At 46.3% G+C, this 13,766-nt stretch overlaps 1 protein-coding gene across 2 annotated transcripts in view; it reads left to right on the top strand.

Annotated features, from left to right (window-relative positions):
• Positions 1-617: 617 nt before the first annotated feature.
• The window catches only part of PRRX1 (paired related homeobox 1), a 73,437-nt gene continuing 60,288 nt past the window's right edge, over positions 618-13,766 (top strand). For both annotated transcript variants that reach the window (XM_003308600.6, XM_001141191.6), the window contains exon 1: positions 618-2,182. In XM_003308600.6, the coding sequence (XP_003308648.1) occupies positions 1,942-2,182 (241 nt within the window). In that variant the 5' untranslated portion in view covers positions 618-1,941. The remainder of the gene's footprint in view (positions 2,183-13,766) is intronic.

Here is a 13,766-nt window from a genome sequence, read left to right as displayed (position 1 = left end):
CAGAACCGCACGGAAGCCTCCCCAACTCCTGCCTCTGGGAGTGCTCCTGCCTGCTCCAAGGAATCTGGGCAGCGGGACCCTCTGGGTTTAGCGTCCTCGCCTGGGGAAGCAACTTTGGCCTTACAGTAGAAGTTACAAAATTGGCGGGGGTAGGGAGAAAGATTATAATATATATTTGGAGTCCTTTCTTCCAGTTTAATAAACACGTACTTTTCTCATTGCCCTAGTCCTGGTATGCCTAATGGCGGGGAAAGCCTCAAATAAACTCGGTGCCCTCTGGATCTCCCCAACCTGCCTTTAGTCCTTGCGAGAGGCGTGAGAGAACTTCCTATTATCATCCCTCTTGTTATTTTTATTACATTATTTAATAGGCTCCCTCTACGGAACCAAAAATAGCCTTAATATGCTTACTTTCTCCCTGTACTCCGCCCCAAACTGTTAGAACAGCAGAAAATGTTTTTTTTTTTGGGGGGGGGCGGTTTGGGGGAAGGCAGAAGGAGAAGAAAATTTGATTGTGATGGTGGTGGATTTTTTCCAAATTTCCCCACAGCTGTTATCAAAACATGCAAATGAGATTTTCCAACAGGATCTTAAACAAATCTGGAGGAGTTAATGCCGAAGCAAAATAATCAGCACGTTTGAAGTGACTGTGAGTTTCAGTTTGTCTTTTCTCCCCGTGATATTATTGCAGGGGAATGATAATTAGACCTTTAGAAATCCAAAGGGGCTCTCTTGCTCTCTTCCCTCTCTCATTTCTCTTCTCTCTTTCTCTCTCTCTCTCTCTCCCTTCCTCCCTCCCTCCCTCTCTCCCTCCCTCTCTCTTGCTCCCTCCCTCTCCCTTTCTCTCTAACTCTGATGTTGGCAAAGGGGGTTTTCTTAATCAGACTGTTTTTTGGTCCCAGGGAAAGGAGGAAGAAGGAGATTGTGATGGAGAAAGGGGGTCTGTGAAACGTCAGGCACAGCACAAAGGCTTTGCCACGTAATTACAGGCTCCTATTAAGTCGAGATCTGCCCTCCCAGGGGTCTCCAATTTTCTTGTATTCCCTACAAAGCCTCCTCTGCATGCCAGTTTGTGCCTTTTGAAGTGCCAGAGAGCTTCTTGATCCAACTGAGAAGGAAAAAGGAGCCCAGCAAGAAGAGGGGGAGAGAGAGAAGGGAAAGGGGGGAACCCACCAGCACCCTCCGTCGGACTCTTGAAGCCTTTTTTTTTTTAATTCTTAATTTTTTTTTTTACTCTTTACAAAAAGTAAAGTGAGAATCCTGCTCTCTAATACATCTGCAAGACATCACCCTCTCCTCCTGAAACTTTAGTCACTCCTGAGAATCCACAGGAGTGCAGAGAGGGGGGAACACGTTTTCTTGAAGATGTTTTAAAGCTGGAACAAGCCTTCTTCTGTTGGTGCTTGAACTCTTGCCTGGGAATAACTTTTTTAACCTTTAAAAAAACCATTCACTTTGATTCTTCTCTCCCACCCCTTCTTCTCTCTTCTTCTGTTTGCCTAACTCCCCCGCCCTGCTGGCCTCCGCTTTCCTCTCTCCCCCTTATTATTATTTTTAGTCTGTGCGTGTGGACACTTTTGGAGAGTTGGAAGGGATTTTTTTCTCCTGACTTGAACATAGGGTGACTTTTTAATATTGTATTTTAGTGTGGATTATCTCTTTGGACCGCGCCGGACTTGGCCTCAGGAAAGCAACCAAGGCTGCGGAAGGCGGCTGGTGCAGAACGCTCTGCTCTACAGAAGGGGGTCCCCCGCCCTCTATTCCAATTTTTTTTTTTTTTGGCCTTCCTCTCCTTCCCTCCCTCTTCCTCCCTCTCTCTCTCTCTCTCTCCACTACCCCCCTCTTTCTTCCCCACTCGGCTCCTCTCCCCCCTCGCGCCCACAGCGTTTGGTGTTGATTCGAGCGGGAAGAGGGGGGTGGGTGGGATCGGTGGGGGAGACCATGACCTCCAGCTACGGGCACGTTCTGGAGCGGCAACCGGCGCTGGGCGGCCGCTTGGACAGCCCGGGCAACCTCGACACCCTGCAGGCGAAAAAGAACTTCTCCGTCAGTCACCTGCTAGACCTGGAGGAAGCCGGGGACATGGTGGCGGCACAGGCGGATGAGAACGTGGGCGAGGCTGGCCGGAGCCTGCTGGAGTCGCCGGGACTCACCAGCGGCAGCGACACCCCGCAGCAGGACAGTGAGTGAGGGGCGCATGCCCACGGGGGTGTGTGCCCGGGACAGAGGGCGGGGACCCGTGTAGGGCAGCTAGAGCCCGTCCGCGGCCAGAAAGACAAGGTCCTGGGACCAGGAGAGGTGATGGCAGACTTCAAAGGAAGGGCCAGTCACAGGGGAAACCAGATGAGAAAAGCGGGTCTCGGCCGAGGGCATAGCCAAGGAGGACGCTGGAGAGAGGCTCCAAGGTCCGGGGACACTCCGAGGCCCTGCGGTCTCAGGCAGGGACTCTGTCCGCGGCGGACTCTCTTTACTTCGGCCAGGCACCGGCTCGGTTCATCCCGCACGCGGGGCGGCGGGGCTGGGCTGGGAAAAGGTCTTAGCGGGGTGCAAACTCAGAGAGCCAGCGCTGTTTGGGAAAGCAGCAGGTTAAAGATGCTGAGTCGGGTTGGAAGGGCTTCTCTCGGGCAGCGTATGACGGCTTGAGGGAGGGCACCAGGCACAGGGAGCAGGACTTGGCGCTGCTCGGGCTGCACTCTCCACGCGGGCACCGTAAGGCCGGGCGCGACCGGGAGGCCCCGAGAGAACGCCCGGCCCCAGACGCTGGAGCTGCTCTCTGCCCCCTGCTGTTGCCTCTACCGCAAATGGGTTTGAGACTGGCAGAGTCAAAAGCCCGGCTGGCTTGGGAAAACGCAGGCCAAGCAAAGGGAATGTCCTTTACGGGTGAAACCTGAAATCCAGCCCCGCATGATCCCGCACAGGCGAGCTGCATCCGGGAGGCGCGAGCTTCAGTGCGGAGGTCAGTGTCACCTTAGAGGAGCTCTCCCTATTGGCTCTTAAACGCCCAGAAAAGTCCAGTTTCCCTTCCCCATCCTCACCGACCAACCTCGCGACCCATGAAAATCTCGCTTCGCTAGTGCCTTAAAAAGAGACTGCAATTGTATCCCCATGTCCCCAAGTCTGTAACAGACCGGTCACCCTGTTCATCCCAGGTGACGTGTGGCCAGATATGTACAGATACTCCCTCTTCTCCTCGAGGTTGCAAGAGTCTGAACTTAGCTGTAAGTTCTCAAATGAGGCTGGTTGCTTTCTATGTCAGTAGTTGCTGGTTACCATTTTGTCTTCAAATTTGGAAATCGTGGAACCGGGGGGCCCGCCAGCATTCTATGATTTTCACAAAACGTTGCCTATTTCAGACTCTCAAAGAATAGACATACAAATCAAACTGCACACAGAAACAATTGGAAACAGGGTCCGGGCACAGTGGTGGCCCCGCGGGCCACGCTACAGCAAGCCGCAGAGAGAGCCTCTGGTGTGCTCAGGGCGCCTGGTCTTCACCCTGCTTCCTTAGTTCCGGCCTGGGCGCCCCTGGGTGTTTTTAGCCAAAAGCGGCCTAGGGCCGATCCACCCAATGCATTAGCAGACGGCTACAGGAACTGAATGAGGAAGTCTGGCCTGGACACCAGAGAAAGGTGGCCAGCTCTGAGGAATGAAGAACCAGGTGTCCCCAAGTTCCGCATAAAGGGCTAGGGATAGAGACAGAGACGTTCTGTTTAGGGTTTGGGTGCTTGAGAGGCTGCACCCGCAGCATTACTTAAGTGTTTGCATAGGCACTCTTAGTTCTAACAAAATGCACTGAGAAATACTATGATTGTTTTTAAACGTTTTACCAGGGAAAATGAAAAACGAAAAATGTAGGGAGAGTCCAGGCGCGGTGGCTCACGCCTGTAATCCTAGCACTTTGGGAGGCCGAGGCGGGCAGATCACGAGGTCAGGAATTCGAGACCAGCCTGACCAACGTGGTGAAACCCCTCTCTCCTAAAAATACAAAAATTAGCCGGGCGTAGTGCCGAGCGCCTGTAATCCCAGTTACTCAGCAGGCTGAGGCAGGAGAAACGCTTAAACCCGGGAAGCAGAGGTTGCAGTGAGCCCAGATAGTGCCACTGCACTCCAGTCTGGATGACAGAGTGAGACTCCGTCTCAAAAAAAAAAAAAAAAAAAAAAAAAAAAACAAAAAAAAACAAAGTAGGGAGAACAGCATTTGGTGTAGACCCCAGCTTCACCAATTCTGCACGTCCAGTCGTTTCTGTTTTGCCAGGACGACTTATTAATTGCAACATTTACCACTGTTCGGATACTAGAGGCTGGGCCCACAACAGAAAACAGGACCACCAAGAAACTTCTGCTTAGAAGACCAGAGTGGGGCAGGAGAGACTAGATGCTGCTTTGCCCTATGAGGAGGCTGGAGGATGAGAAAACCAGGGCCAAGGCCAGCGGCCTCGGCCAGCCTGGGGAACAAGCCAGCCGTGGTGGCCCTCAGATACTGCAGGGGAAGAGGGATGCAAATTGTACCGGTTGTTTGGCTCTGAGTGGATGCCACTCCCAAGAAGGGAGCTCGGGATTCGTCGTGGCCTTAGAGTGGGTATGGAGGCGGGCTGGCCAGAGGAAGCTAGCTATGGAGCGCCCCCGAGCAGATTCGGAGGCGACGCGCGGTGGCTGCGAGGCTGCCCTGGACTGGGGACTGGCTTCTGTGAGACCTGAGCCTGGCGCCTCAGAGGCCCTGTGGAGCACGTGGAGTCCTCAGGAGCGCTCGAGGACAAGCTCAGCATCCCGGGCGGAGTTGGGGACTGTATGTCCCGGGAGAAGGGGAGAAGACTCTAGAAACTCGCCCACGTGATACTCGGGCTCATCTCAGAGTTACAATGACTAGAGAGGCCTTGTGGGGAGAAGACCCAGAAAGGAAACTGAGGCTCAGAAAGACGATGCTCTGCGGAAGCATGATCAAGAGACAGCTTCCGGAGGAGGCCGCAGAAGGCAGAGTGAGGTGATGGGGACGAAGTGACAGGCACCTGGAGCTAGGAAAGTAGCCGAGAAACACACACGCGCGCGCGCGCGCACACACACACACACACACACACACTCCAGGCCTTGCTTCCTAGAGAGATGAGGGTAGCGTTCTAACGAATAGTTTGTTGCTTTTATAAGCACTTTTCTCAACCTCTCTTTTCTCCGCTGGCATGAGAATGGGAGGGCCTGACGAGTCTTATGGTAGCAAGCGTCCAGGGGAACCCGCAATCCTAGTTTTTGGGCTCCCATCAAGAGTTGCCAAGAAAGCTGTTGTGAGCTACTTGGAAGTCAGGACAGCTGGGTCTCCAGCCTGCAGTGACAATGAGGCTCAGACTGTGAATCAGGGAAGAGGGGAGTGTCTCGGGAAAGGATGGCTAGAGCAGACTCTCCCCCACCCCCAAAGGGACTCAGGGATGAAACCAGGAGTCTGGCGCCCTTTGTATCCCGCTGGAAGTCTACTCGAGTGGGAAACGATTGTCTCCTGCGGAGAGATGGGGAATATTAAAAAGAAGCCTTTGGCTCTTTTAGCTATATAGAAACAGTCCTCGTCCTTTCTAAATTTTCTCTTCAGCTGAAATTAGCAAAACAAACTCCACTTACACCTTCAATATTAGATTCTTAATTTTGCAAAATTCCTAACTATAACCTGGACCGAATATAGTTAGAAGGAGTAGGTATTCTCTAAAGTGAGGGCTTCTCCCAGACCCTCCCCACCCCACTCACCATCAGCAATTCTGTCCCCACCCCCACCTTGGTTGATATTCACTACACTGTCCTCTCTGTAGAATGCTTTCTTTCACTTTTTACTGAGTCTCCCAGACTAGTAAATTCTCAACTTCTGTGCTCAAATACATTAAGTGTTCAAAGAAATAGTTCTTTAACATTGTTTGGGATCCAGTGGCTAATGGGAGAGTGTGGAGTGTGAATGGGGGTGGTGGCAGAACGTGGGTAATCAGGGAGAGGAAAGAGGAACAGGTCATAAAAATAGGCAGACCTACTTCAATGAGGACAGTGCATCCCGCTGTCATTTCTTAATCTGAACTTCTGCAAACTCTTTGAAAAAAAAAAATGCGCCTGCCTTCCACGTTTCCAACCTCTAAATTAGTGAAACCAGATTGTCCTAATAAGACCTTTTGTTGGAAACACATGTAGTCATAAAAAGGTAGACGGAAAGTCAATTAGACACGCGCGCACACACGCACACATTCACAAGCCGGTGCTAAGTGTGCACCCGGCGCAGCTGGCTCCCGGGCCGCGGCGGGATGCAAATACAAAACAGCGACGCGGGAAATCGATTTGTCACAAAGGGAGAGGTGTAAACGCAGCGCAAAGGAATTGCTTGCCCAATCTACCAGCCACACTCTCTCGGGACCTTGCCCCGCCAACTTCTCTTCCCCAGAGAAACGCCCAGGAGAGCGGGAACATTTTCTAGGGCGCTCCCAAGTTGGAATTCGCATCACAGTAATATCAACTTCTAGAGTCTCATCTTTTGCAACAACCCTGGTGCCAGAAATTTTCTTATGCAGCACCATCCTGGGACTCTGGAGCCCGTGCTGGCAGTCTAAATTTGAGCTTCAATTATCTCGTTGAAGAGGAGAGCCAATGAAATATATAGCTTTAAGGGTAGCCTGGAAACTTTTCTCTTTAGAGGAGGTGAAATACAGGATTAAGTGCTTCACTGAGTCCCCAAAGCTGAATGTCAAGGCTAGCCAAGAGGTGGTGATTTCGGTTTATTTTACATGCAGAAGTAGGGGCCCGGGTGACCGCCTTCTCTTAGAATTTTGGGGAAATTGATAGTCCAGTGACTCCTACCCACTTTTGGGTGAAGGACGATTTGGAATTTGAAGTGTGGGGAGACAGGCCTGTGAAGTCCGAAGGACTCACTGGGCCTCCAGATCCCCCAACTCTGGAATGCAGTGAATACCCACCCCCATGTTTCAGAGCATCTCTCCCATGCGTTAGACGTCGTGCAGTCCTGCATTTTGGCTGAGACACCTAACCCCGGTGCACTCAGGTCAGAGCGCCAGGGCTTCAGGCAGACAGCAATGGGTCACACGGGTCCTTATAGTTCCTTCCCCTTCCCAGGAGTGTCATTTTAGATTTTACAACACGAGCGAATAAATCATCTCCAAACCAACAAGATGTCACCTTCAGGCTCCCCGCTGCAAAAAAAAAAAAAAAAAAAAAAAAAAAAAAAAAAAAGTCCATTCAGAAGCAGTGATGCCTTTCTATTCCACCGACCCAGCTTTGAATGTCTCTCCCAGCCAGGACCCTTTTCCAAGAAATAACAACTGTAGATTTTCAACCACGACAATCCCTAGACCAGTCTGATTTTTTATTTTAAAAGGCATGTTTCTTTTACAATCCCTCTCCTACACACTGTTTCCCGCTCCATCCATCAGCCTACCACACCACCATCGCAGACCCCTAACTCCTGGAAAACCCTCCTTGGCGGAAGCACTAGGGCCCTCAGGTACGGGATTGTTGCAAAGGTCTGTAAGTGCCTGTGCCTGCATTGCGACCCCCGGCGCGCCTCCAGTTCCAAGGCCGAGCTCACTTTCAACCGCTCTGGAAATATGAATGTATTTTTCCCCCCTTTAGAAGAAGCTATACGAGGAACAACTTTTTGAAATCGGGAGTGTGTTTGTAGAGAAGGAGATAAGGATTGCATTTCGCTTATTTTTCTACAGGTGATAGAAGTGTTTTGGGGGTCAGAGTATCCTCTCAAGGAAAATGTAAAACGTGGGGGCTCGCATTCTCTATCCAAGCCTTTGTAAGTTTAATTAACAGGACCCTTAAAGTATTCCTTATAGCTAAAGATAAAAAATTACAGGCAATGTTTGGATAAGGGGCCAACTCTCCATGTCCAAACATTTAGAGAACTGCCTGTGAGTGTACACCGTTGTAATCTGATTGGGAGCCCTTTGTCGAATTCTGTATTTTACTTTGATGCTTTTTGAGTACCACTCCCATTGTTTGGGTGTCCTTTAACTCCGTTTACAGCAATATATTAATAAAGAGGATGCATATGTCAGCGTTATGTATCCACAAGAATTTGGATTCCTTTAAAATCAAACGGCTTGGTGAGCAGGCAAGCACTCAAAACCCAACAGTCTCAAGCAGCAATAATAATGTCAGCCAACGGCTGCCATGCCCCCTTTTCTCCAAATGCTGTTTATTCTAAAATCAATAAGTTAGGAGATACATTGCAGAGAAACAGTCATTAGTGGTTCAGGGTTGGCAGGTTTGTTTTTCAGGTGTAGATGTTCTTGAGTAATACCTCTCCACTGTGGACTAAATATTAGTAGATTGTCGTTGTCATTTTTCTAATTTAATGCGGCAGCCTCAGGGAAGTACTCATCCAGACAATTATGGGGTATCGATTTTTAACTTTAAGATTAAAAAAATACCATATTTCACTTGCCTTGGGACTACTTTTCTTGATAAAAATATATCTGGGAAGATGATTTTAGGGCCATGCTAGCGTAGGGGAGGGGAATTAAGGCACAAATGGTGGTTGGTTAAGGAAATTTTATGAAAGAAAATAAAGAAAACATGTCAGAATAAATCAATCAGATGCACAAGTGAGTTAGAGGAATCTGAGGACAACCAGCATCTTGGGGATTCTTCTGTTCCCGCGGTTCTCAGATATAGGAATAAGGGTCTGAGTTATGCCCAGAACACATTCGTCGGGTACTGGATGTCCCAGTCCCTTAGCTGCTCCACGTAATGAAGAAGCTCTAATTCCCGAGAACTTTGGGGCTTATTTTTACCATCATTGAGTCTGCCCAGGCTCAGCTCTCTTACAAAGGGAAAAATCTGAAATTCATGTATTAATTTGAATCCCCAAGATCCGAGTTATGAGAAAGGGCAAGGGCAGGTTCTACTCCTATTTTGTTTACTTTCACCGAGTTACTGTGAAGTGATTGGAAACTTTCTTAACGGGCAGAGAGAGAATACACGGAAACTCGGATGCAGTAATAAAGTTGACATAGTAGTCGGAACAGGGGGCTCTTTTTGGATCTCACCTTTACTGGGGCTTGAGGTTGTGGAATGGGTGGAAGAGTAATTAACTGAATGAAGAATTTTAACGTTGAAAACAGAGCCCACAGTATTTTTGGTTATAGTGGTGTGGTCTCTGCCTCGGCAAAGAAACAAACACCCCCACCCCATCTTCGCAGTTCTCCTCTCTGCTGTACCGACGTCAGGCGCTGCTTTCCGCCGGGTAAATTAGCGGCGAGCCTCGCCAGACGCATTCCTCCTTGCCTTCTTTCGCCGAAAGGGGGCGCGCTCCTCCCAGGCTGCGCTGGTACCTGTCCTGCCTTCAAAAATTTCTGTGTTCCTGCAGGAGAGACAGTAACAAAACGTGGGAAATAATAGCTTGAAGACACTTCAGGGACTATAGGAATATAAGCTGCACACACATGCATCTTAATGGAAACATGTAGACAGCTGGCAGGAGCATTGGCTGCCTGCCTCTCCTCCTTTCAAATGAGGGTGGTCGGGGTTCCAGGGTGGCAGGAGAGGAGTGGGGCCAGATGACCGTGGATGGAATTGGTGGGTGCTAGGACTGACGCCTGGGTTCCATGGCGGAGGAGAGGATTTGTCCCCATGGAGCTGTGTGGACTTTTCTGCATATGTACTTGAGGTCTTCAAAGAAAGAAGGGCAGATCTGAGAAATGGAGAAGTGGCTGGTATTAGTGAGATGTTGAAAAACTGCCACAGAAGCCCTCACAGTGCCTGGAGTGTTAAGACAGAAGAGAAAACCTGGCACCATAGAGTTTTAGGCCCTGGGATCAGGGTAACCTTTCCTCCTCACGGAAGAACAATAACTGCCCCAAATCTTGTGTGAGCCTGCAACTTGGGTACCTAAAGCCATTTCCAATCTGCAAATCTGACTCCTGGCCTCCACTGATCCTCCATTTTTGGGCAAGAGTTTCAAGAGACTCACAGGACAGATGAGGATAAATTTTTAACCCCTTCTGTAAATTTAGGGATTTTCGACTTCTTACCACTCCCTGACAATGGGGGTCAACAAATCAAGGCAACGGTGAGAGTAACAAACTGGAATAATGAATATTTTTTCTTCATAGCATAGATGATGGTTAATACATACTTTCCAAGATAATCTGAGCTGGAGCGTTCACTAGAAACAGGAGCACAAGGCCAGAACTGTAAGGGAAATTGCTTTCCCACAAACGTTTGTCTGAGAATAAGAACATTCACCCCATTCACTTAATTTCTCATCATCAGTCATGTCATTATATTTTCAAGGACCTCACAGTGCTGGAAAGTGGTGTAGTTATAAATAAGCATAAAAACAGATGGGTGATCCCAGTCCTCTAAATATAATCGGGGATGCCAAATCTTTTCAAAGAGAATTCGTATATACAACTTAGAGGCCAAGGAGCCCAACTCAATCAAAATTTGAGCCACTATATGCTAAGTTCAATCAGCTTGAATATGGGCAAAGTGTAAGACCTAGCCAGCACTTCAGATATATACAGAGAACCACATTTTCTCAAGTTTCCATTGTTATTTTCCACACAAATTTAATGTTAGTCTTCAAAGGGATTGTTAGATTTGGTTTGGGCCGGGAGGGTGGTGAGAGTCAGTGCCCCAGGCTCCTGTCCTTGTCTACTCCCCTTTTTTTGGTACTCTCTCTGCTTCAGCAGTTTGCCGAAAATCTGTGTTGCAGAGAAAATTGACACCTAGAGGCCACAGAGGTCTCCTAAATGCTGTTTTCTAGGATCCTCAGAAAACAAGAGGACCGCTGAGCTCAATTATATGTAATATACCTGGTATCTTTATGTATTTTTCTTTTCTGCTAATTCATTTTATAATAGCCAAGTTACAGACTTCTTGGAGATTTAGGTTTTGGGGACTGGATATCATTCTGTTTTATTTTCAGCTAACTCATAAATATATGAATTTGAAAGTTCCCATTGAAGTAGGTATTCAATGTAAACCTTTATACCTGGGCATTTTCGCATATCACCATTAATTCAAACTGGGAGGTAACATTAAATAATTATGTACATTGTGACTTTCCATTTTCTACCAGTGCTGCTTCCCTAAATACTGGTCTAGACTCCAGCAGTAGTATACTACTGGGACAGTTGCTAAATTGTTGCCTGTGTTCAGTTAATGCTTACCAAGTGAGAGAATGAGCTCTCCATCCTTGGTGGAACACCTTTCGAATCTAGCCTAAGTACTAGCCACTTTACCCTCCCCTTCCCATTTCATACCTTTTGCCTAGGAGTTATCTTCTAGGCCCACCATTTTAATAACCATCTATATACTAACCACTCCCTGTTTACAGCTTCAAGACTCTCTATTGGAGCTGCAATCCATATCTGCAGCCACTTATTTGACATTTCCATTTGAATATCACAAACGTGCTTCGACCTCAAAATCAACAAAACATGGAACTAATGAACTTTCTTTCCCCAGTCTGATCCTCCTACAGCTTTCCCTGTTTTCCTATATGGTAACATGTGGATGCAAGACTCATGCACTTCAGACTCATCCTTGACTCTCCTTCCTTTATGATTCTGTTCCATCCATCCCCAAATCCTATCAAGTTTACCTTCTAAAATAATTTGAATTCATCTACTGTTTAAGTCTCTATCCTGGCTCACCTGCACTGCTGTACCACCCTCCTAGCCTGTGGAAACTCTCTGTATCCATGCTTGTCGTTAATGTGTTGGTTACAAAGACTGGATATAATAGATCCCTAAAGAATATTTGTTGAATTTCCAAATGACAAATGCTAGTGTATTTTTCTACAAGTACATGTAAAAAATCATGTCATGTTCTTTCTTTAGAACTCACAATCACTTTTCATTCTTTACATCAAAATTGAATTAACTTGATTTTAAAAATCACTCTTGATAGTCTACCTTCCCATCCCTGCTCTAGCAGCCTGCCTGATACCTCTCTCTCTCTCTCTGTCACACACACACACGTGCGCGCTTGCGCACGCACGCACACACACACACACAGATTGTAACTGTTTTCCTATTGTTCCCTAGTATGCTAGCTAGGCTAGTATACTAACTCCCTGTGCTCTAGTCTCCTTTCATGTGCTCTGGTCTCATTTTGGCTTCTCTGACTTCTGATGTGAAGTGTCCTTGCTCTGTGCCTCGTTTTTGCAAATCTTCCCATGCTTTCTTCCAAGATTCTGCTCCCATCACACCTCCTTGCGAAACCTTCTCTGACTACTTTATTCCAGACCACACAAATCTCTTTTCTCAAGACTTACTATGGGAAATAACAATCAGTGGCTCCACAAGTAGTGCTCAATTGTTTTCTAAATATTTTATGATTATCTAGATTTTTTTAAGATTTAGAGACTTTTGGGGAAAAGGCGTATTCTGCAGTGTACAACACCGCTGCAGTAAGCAAATTTTTTTTTTTTTGTACGGAGTACTTCTACTGTTTTTGTAATCCTTTTTTTTCTCCCCTCCTCCCCATCTCTGTTTTTGTAATCTTTAGCTGCAAGTAATTTTGTAAATTATAGGAGTAATACCAAAGTGTAATACATGTTCATTTTTGAAAATGTATTATTCTACATTTCAAAATTGAAACGGGACTATCAAGACACCAATTTTTCACCAGTCTGAGCTAGATACAATTAATATTTTGGTGTTAAAATATTTTCTCTTACACTTTTTACACAATTGGCATCATATTGCATTAACATTCTTCATTATTGATTTTTCTTTACTCAGTGGAAAAAGTTTTAACCCCATTTTCAAAGACTGTGTTTCTCTAAAATTAAAAAACTGCGTAAGCATTTAACCCACTTGCTCTGATCAGAAAAATTAAACAAACATGCACCACACTAACAACAGTTCTCCAAGGATTGTGAAAGCTGTGGCATCAGTTAATTCCCAGCTTTCTCAAGTTCCAGTGGGTACATTTTCAGCAGTAAAGTCCTTCAGAGTAAACAGCTTCTTTTCCTTTTCTCTTTGTTCTAGCTGGGAACCTTCCCTAGATATGAGCACATGTCTTCTTTTGAAATGGGAAAAGCCTGCGTAATACCTAAAGGATGTTCTTAGACCACAGTTAGAGAACTACTGCTCCAAAAATCAATTTTTACATGATTTGGTGAGGAAGAGCTCACAAAATTAGTTGGGGAAAAATTTTGTAGCAAACTAGAAATTTTCTGTTACTCTTGGTCCCTGAATCTTGAATTTTTAAAATTAAATATCTTAAGGCTCATACATGCTTTTTGAAAGAAAGAAGGAGGAAAATGATTTACTATATAAAGGTATTTCTTTATACCTTTTAGAGGTATACGTAAGATAGTGACATCTTCCAGGACATGATAGTGTGGTTTGACAGAGGAAGAAGCAATTATAAAAAATTAAAGATAGTGCATTTACCCAGACATGAGCATCTACAGCATTTCAGCTTTTTTAATGTGATAATTTCAGGGAAACAACATATTTTATTATTATGAAGTCTATGTAAAAATTTTTCCCAAGCAAGTGGACATTAAAACATTTGCCTGATGAATACAAATATTTTATTTAGGGAAAGTATTAACAAGTGATATAAAATCCCGTAGAACAGAAATTTTAAATTATGAATGACATATATGTTAATAATTAATCTTTCTCCTCATGAGAAAGGGAGAAGAGAGAGAGTAAACACCATTTTTGAAAACTAAAAACCACACTTGCCTAATAAAACTTTCTGAAGTTCCCCCACATTGCCTATTTCTAAGAGAGGAAAGAAAGAGAACCACCCAGAGA

The sequence above is a fragment of the Pan troglodytes genome, chromosome 1 (assembly GCF_028858775.2).
Source record: "Pan troglodytes isolate AG18354 chromosome 1, NHGRI_mPanTro3-v2.0_pri, whole genome shotgun sequence".
Taxonomy (NCBI): Eukaryota; Metazoa; Chordata; class Mammalia; order Primates; family Hominidae; genus Pan; species Pan troglodytes.
This window is presented reverse-complemented; position numbering and strand designations above follow the sequence as displayed.